The sequence below is a fragment of the Brassica rapa genome, chromosome A04, assembly GCF_000309985.2.
Source record: "Brassica rapa cultivar Chiifu-401-42 chromosome A04, CAAS_Brap_v3.01, whole genome shotgun sequence".
Classification (NCBI taxonomy): Eukaryota; Viridiplantae; Streptophyta; class Magnoliopsida; order Brassicales; family Brassicaceae; genus Brassica; species Brassica rapa.
The window spans coordinates 8,242,258-8,248,257 of record NC_024798.2 but is presented as its reverse complement, the minus strand read 5'-3'; the positions used below and the strand labels follow the sequence as shown (position 1 = coordinate 8,248,257).

The 6,000-nt window shown below is 34.9% G+C and overlaps 1 protein-coding gene across 1 annotated transcript; it reads left to right on the top strand.

Moving 5' to 3' along the window:
- Positions 1 to 3,477, top strand: LOC103863730. Its single transcript, XM_033289996.1, has one exon. The coding sequence runs from the start codon at positions 2,630 to 2,632 to the stop codon at positions 3,308 to 3,310; it is 681 nt and encodes a 226-aa protein (XP_033145887.1). The 5' UTR covers positions 1 to 2,629; the 3' UTR covers positions 3,311 to 3,477.
- The last annotated feature ends 2,523 nt before the right edge of the window (positions 3,478 to 6,000 follow it).

Below are 6,000 nucleotides of genomic sequence, written 5' to 3'. Positions count from 1 at the left end.
GATCATGTTCCAAGGTTATACACTTATTCAAAGTAATTAAGTAGAAATCAATTGAATGTACATGTTCTTTTGCTTTGGTCTTAATCTTTTTCTTCAGATTAATTGAATCACTATAAGTCATTTTCCATATAGATATTCTCAGCATTCAAGCATTTTCACCTCCTATTTTGTAAATCTCTCATACCACTTCTCGGATTACTTGTTTCTCTGCGATTCTGAGCATTGCATGCCTTCTAATTGTCTCCAACATAGATACACTCGCCTTAGATTTAGCTCTGATAAAAATGGCGTTGAATGACTTTCTCGCGCTGGTGGCAACATTCTAACAACAACTTCTAAGTCTATAATATGCCAAGAACCAAGTCTTCGGTTCATCCTTCAAATCTTCATATAGTATTTAAACTTACAAAGTTCCTTCTTGAACTGTGTTGGATTGTAGCTTCAAGATAGATTTCACACCGTTGATTTCCGAAAATCTTTATTCTTATGCTTCTTCTTCATTTTTTTGACAATATGTTTCACACACTGTCTATGATCAAGGTTTAGTAACTCAGATTTAATAGTTATTATGAATCCGTGAAATGTTACATAAGTTAATTTTCAGCCGTTAAAACAAGATGTTTTGAGCACGAATACTGATTTACTTGCCTGTAAGCTATTGGATACAAGGACAAACTTGTTGCCATCTCCAAGACTGATATCATGCTGAGTCACTTGATAAACCATAGCCATGTATCCAGTCTCGTATTGTACCACAGCCGAAGCAAACTACTATAGCTGATTATTAGTGTCATGTCCTACACAATAAGTAATATATTTTCATTGCGACCTTTAAAAACATTTCATCAAGCCTTATGATTGGCTGATAATACCCTCTTCAGCAGCTTCTCAAATCAAACATAGAACCGATCACATACATCCTCTTCAGCAGCATTATAAATGGTATCAAGAAATACACTTGGACCCGGGTTAGTCTTCTGAATACTCTCACATAACCTCAGAGATGAGAAGACTGATATGCCTACTCCTTGCGAAGTTATTTCAACGCTAATATTCTTCCTTTTTGTCATTGATTCCTTGATGCTATTAGTTTCTACTTCTTCTTGATATGCTCTTGAATATTCTCAAGCATTATACGACTGTTCAATTTATCAAGGAAAAACTAGCTATAACCGTACTTTTCAACGCTTACACATTAGGCGTACAACTATGATATCTAAGTTAATCTTCATCTTATCCCACCTAACTTTCTGAATGTTTCGACCTTTGCTCAACACATTATCAAATACCGCCTCTTTGAACTCGAAACCCAACCAGCAAGTTGTTCCCACTTCTAGTTTTATCGGATTTTGTGTCTTCTATCTCTAGCATCGAGCTCTTCTTCCTTTTCATTTGAGCTTTCAGAAATTATTTTCCTCCCAATGAACTCTTCATCCTCAAAATCAGCGACTAATTGCTCAATGTCATACTTGTAGCGATTCTCAATCTCTTCTTCCCTTCACCATAATTGATATTCTCATTTGCATCTTATTTGTATTCCTCTTTTTTTTTCATCGTTGAAGTGTCAGCATCATGATCTCTCCACTCTCAATTTTTCTCTTCATTATATGTCGTCAAAGTTACAAGAACATGAATCCAAGTTTCTTCATTTCCCTCGTTGCCCTCCATAGTCAAAGTAAGAGCAACGAAACCCAATTTTTACCATTTCCCTTTTTGTCCTCCACTGGCGAAGATATCGATTCTCGATTCTCAGATGAGTACTAAACCTAAACCCACAATTGTCACTCTCATGAACTCGTGATTTGTCTCGAAGAACCTTAACTGCCAAATCTATTTACTCTCAACAAATACGTTGAGAGATTTTGGCTTATAAATATATCCGGTTAGGGTGGAATCCGATTAGGGTCATGATAAGTTAAACCTGGGTCTGATTGATCGCGATATGTTTTTGGTAAACATGATTTGGGTAATTGAATGCAATAACATGGAATGGATAAAAAATTTGGACAAACAATCAATTTTTAAAAATAAAAAATAACTTGACGGGTCTAAGAATTTGGATGGACCGCATGTTGTTGTGAGTAATACATCAAGAATAGTGATGTCAATCTCTAAATCTCTTATTAGTAATTGCTAATAAAACTTACAAACACTACTTAAGTTCAATTATACATTAATAAAAATAATCAGTTTAATAAGCAAATTAGGTAAATTATTTTCACAATATAAATTTTTAAAAGGTTTTGTACATTTTAGTACATAACTTAAATAGCTTAAACAACTCAATACTGGACATAGCATTCATAGAACAAAAAATACTGGGGAATATTTTATTGTATAGAAAGGAATATGGTAAATGCAGAATGTGAGTCCAACTACAAAGATACAATTATCTCTCTCTATATGGAATAATCGATGTATCTACCAATGGACCCAAAAGCAAACACAACAACTACTATTTTTTCTTTTGGGCACCAGACAACAACTACTCTTTTTCTTATTTTTATTTCACATACCCGTACTTATTTATTTATAATTTTATTTTGTTGTTTTTCAGCCTTTCCCTAGGCCACTATTAACGTGTACTCTCCAAATTCCACAAACCAAATAAAGTTATAATCAAAGAACGATGCTTCCATTCCCCAACTACTACGTTTCAACACCAATTATGTCCGAGAAGAAGAACATAAGCAGCAGCAGTAATAGTAAGAGAAGAAAGAGGAGATGGCCACCGACAGTCTTATCTGGAGGGGGAAGAGGAGGGGGAGGAGGAGGAGGAGATGAGTTAGCGACGGTGAAAGCTGCGGCGTGGGCTTGGTACCAAAGAAACGAAGGGAAACCAATGATTAGAGAATTTGATATCACGACAAGAGCCACAAGAACACCTCGACCTTCGCGGTACAAGCTCGAAGCCAGCAAGAACATGATTTTATCCGAGAATAGGGTTTCAAAATCCGACACTAATCATTTGTCGCATGAAGATCAAGAAACCAAGTTCTCTAGTCTTCTTGACCCTTATGAGATCATGAGCATCTCTAAAAGGATTGACCAGGGATCGTTACCCGCTAATCCAACAAGTAGTTTCCGGCACGATATGCAGAATAAGCTAGAAGATGATCATAGTAAGAAGGAGAATCGGGTTGTCACGAAAATGAGCATGAAAAACTTGTGGAAAGGAATGATTCTGATGGCGGCTCCAAGGACAGTTTGTGGAAGAAGTGATGACGTGGATCTTGAGGCTTATCGAGCTAACCCAAGAACATTAAAGGTAGCACCCACGAGTGTCAAGACTCGAACCGACCGTCGTTAACTCTATAGTCTTTAGTTATTGTGTCTGGATATTTAAATGTTAAAAAGGTCTTCTTTTATACAACATTTTAAGGATTTAAGCAAGTTTTATTGATTACTCTTTAAGTCTTAACAGAACGTGGAAGTCACAATTTCATGAATAGTATCAGTACTAGATACATTGGATTTTCCAGTACAGTTAAGAAAAAACCTCAAAAGAAAGTTACAAATCCTATTAGAAGATTTTTTTTTTTAAATCCTTTCACTTAAAAAATGTACATAAATGTTAGTGTGATAGCTTGTATCATATTCATTTTTATACTAATTTATACTTATCTATTTAAGTAGATTCTTATAGATTTTCATTATTTATATACTAATTGTAATCAGTTTATTTATTAATTTCGTTTAAGTGTTTTATTACATTTTTTTCACTCTTCTAAATTACTTCATTAATTGTATTTACCATAATAATTTAATGTCATTTATTTTACGCATGAACCATTCACGTGTCATTTAAATAAACAGTTAGACATGGACATTCAGGTATACGTTTAGATGTAGATTATTTTTATGGATATCGAGTTGTTGGATTTTAAAAAATAAACTATGTTCAGATATTAGAAATTTTCGGACATGGTTCGAATTGGATTCTCCGACTCTGGGTAAGTTTTTAGGAACCAAAGAATATCTAAATAACCTATATATTTAATAATGTCCCTAAATAACTAATAAAACGGTAAAAACTAACATTCGAACGTATGTGCGGGTCAAGTTCTAGTATTAATTTAATAATGATTCATACCGATGATAGGAAAAAGAGTGCATTCATCATCGATCATGACATATATTGCTACAAAGTAATACCCTTCAGACTAAAAATACAGAAGCGTCCTATCAACGCTTGGTCAACAAGATGTTCGCTGAAAAATTGATGTCATGATATAAGTATACATCGAAGACATGATGCTGGTTAAGTCACTCATAGTGGATCACTCATCTAAAGGAATGCTTCCATACCTTCAATGAGTATGACATAAATTTTAACCCTATTAAATGCAATTTTGGAGTAGCATCTGGAGACTTTATAGGATACATCATCACTCAAAGAGGAACTGAAGCAAACTCAAAGAAGATCTTGGCCATATATGATCTCCCAAGTTTGAAAAAACCTAGGTAGACATAAATATATCTTCTATACGAGCAAACACATGACAAATTCCAAAATGTGTTATTCCACCCTGTAAAAAATAGTCCTAGCTAAGGCCTTATTTTCAATATCATTATATCATTATACTAACCAAATATCCACTTCAATCTGTGATGCATAATACAAATTAATCTGGATGGTTATCAAAATGGACAGTAGAACCCAACGACCAGGACATCTAATATAAGATATGGTCATCTGAAAAATCACAAGTGCTTGTTGAATTCATAATCAAAATGTCACTTGAACTGGAACAAGATATGTTTTCTCTCATGTGAAAATTGGATCTTACACATGAATGAAGCATCATCTAACAAGGGAACCTGAATCAGAGTCCATCTTCAATCTTCTATGGGTGAACTCATTCGACAATCATTGTACTTGAGATTTGCAGCATATAATAACGAAGTTGACTATGAAGCCATCATTAATTACGGTTAGCAACAACAATCAAATAAAAATATCTAAGCTTACTTTGATTAGTAAATTAACGTTAATCAGTTAGCAGAGACTGGGATGCCAAAAACAAAAGGATGGACACTTACCTGAAAGCCGTACTTGATCTAGCCATGGGATTCAAGATTTTGAGCTAACAACGGTTCCCTTGAGAGGAAAATACACATGCAGATGCATTTCCGCATCGAGGAGTGATTTGAAAGATCAAATAAATATAAAAATCCAGGTGCAAAAGGTTGAACAAACAAGTACCACACTAGCATCCGAGACCACCTCAGTTGTTACCCCAGTCACGAACAGAGACAACACTGAGCCAACCAACATGGATATGGATACTACTAACCGAGATGATGATTTCAACGTCCCCGATTGGGGACTTCATATCTTATAATACTTGAATGATAACAAGTTACATGACGAAAAGTGGGAAGCATGGCGACTTAACGCACGAAATGTCCATTACATAACAGTGGTGGATTGCTAAAAAGTCTTACTATCGTGTATCCACGGTGAAGAGGTCAGTATGGTCATGAAAACGCATAAAAGAGCAGGAGGAAATCATTCCAGTGGGCAAGTGCTAGCTTTGAAAATCAAGAGTCAAAGACACTAGTAGCCGGCAATAGTAGTAGTGTCAGAAATATGCATCGCGATGCGAAAAATTCTTGAGACATGCTCCAAACATCCATTCTACTACCTTGTTACTAAAAACAACCAAAACTCCATATCCTTTCATTCAATGCGCTATGGATATAGTAGAACATATGTCGTTCTAGACAAAGATGCTTGCTACTTGTGATGACAGACCACTTCACATAGTGGGTGGAGACAAATGTGTTTTCTAAATTACCGACAACAAAGTCCAAAAATTTGTCTGGAAGTACATCATCTACCGATATGGTCGATATGGTCTCCCTTATGAAATGATGTAATAGAGAAAAAAAGTTGAGCCAGTAGATTTATAAAGTGTTTTGGTATATAAGACAAAATATGTTGAAGATCATTGTCAAGTTTTTTTTGGTTATACAATTAGTTATTAATTTATTTAT

What these genes read in the sequence shown, in the direction of transcription:
- LOC103863730 (XM_033289996.1), top strand. Translation starts at nt 2,630, where the DNA reads ATGCTTCCATTCCCCAACTACTACGTTTCAACACCAATTATGTCCGAG.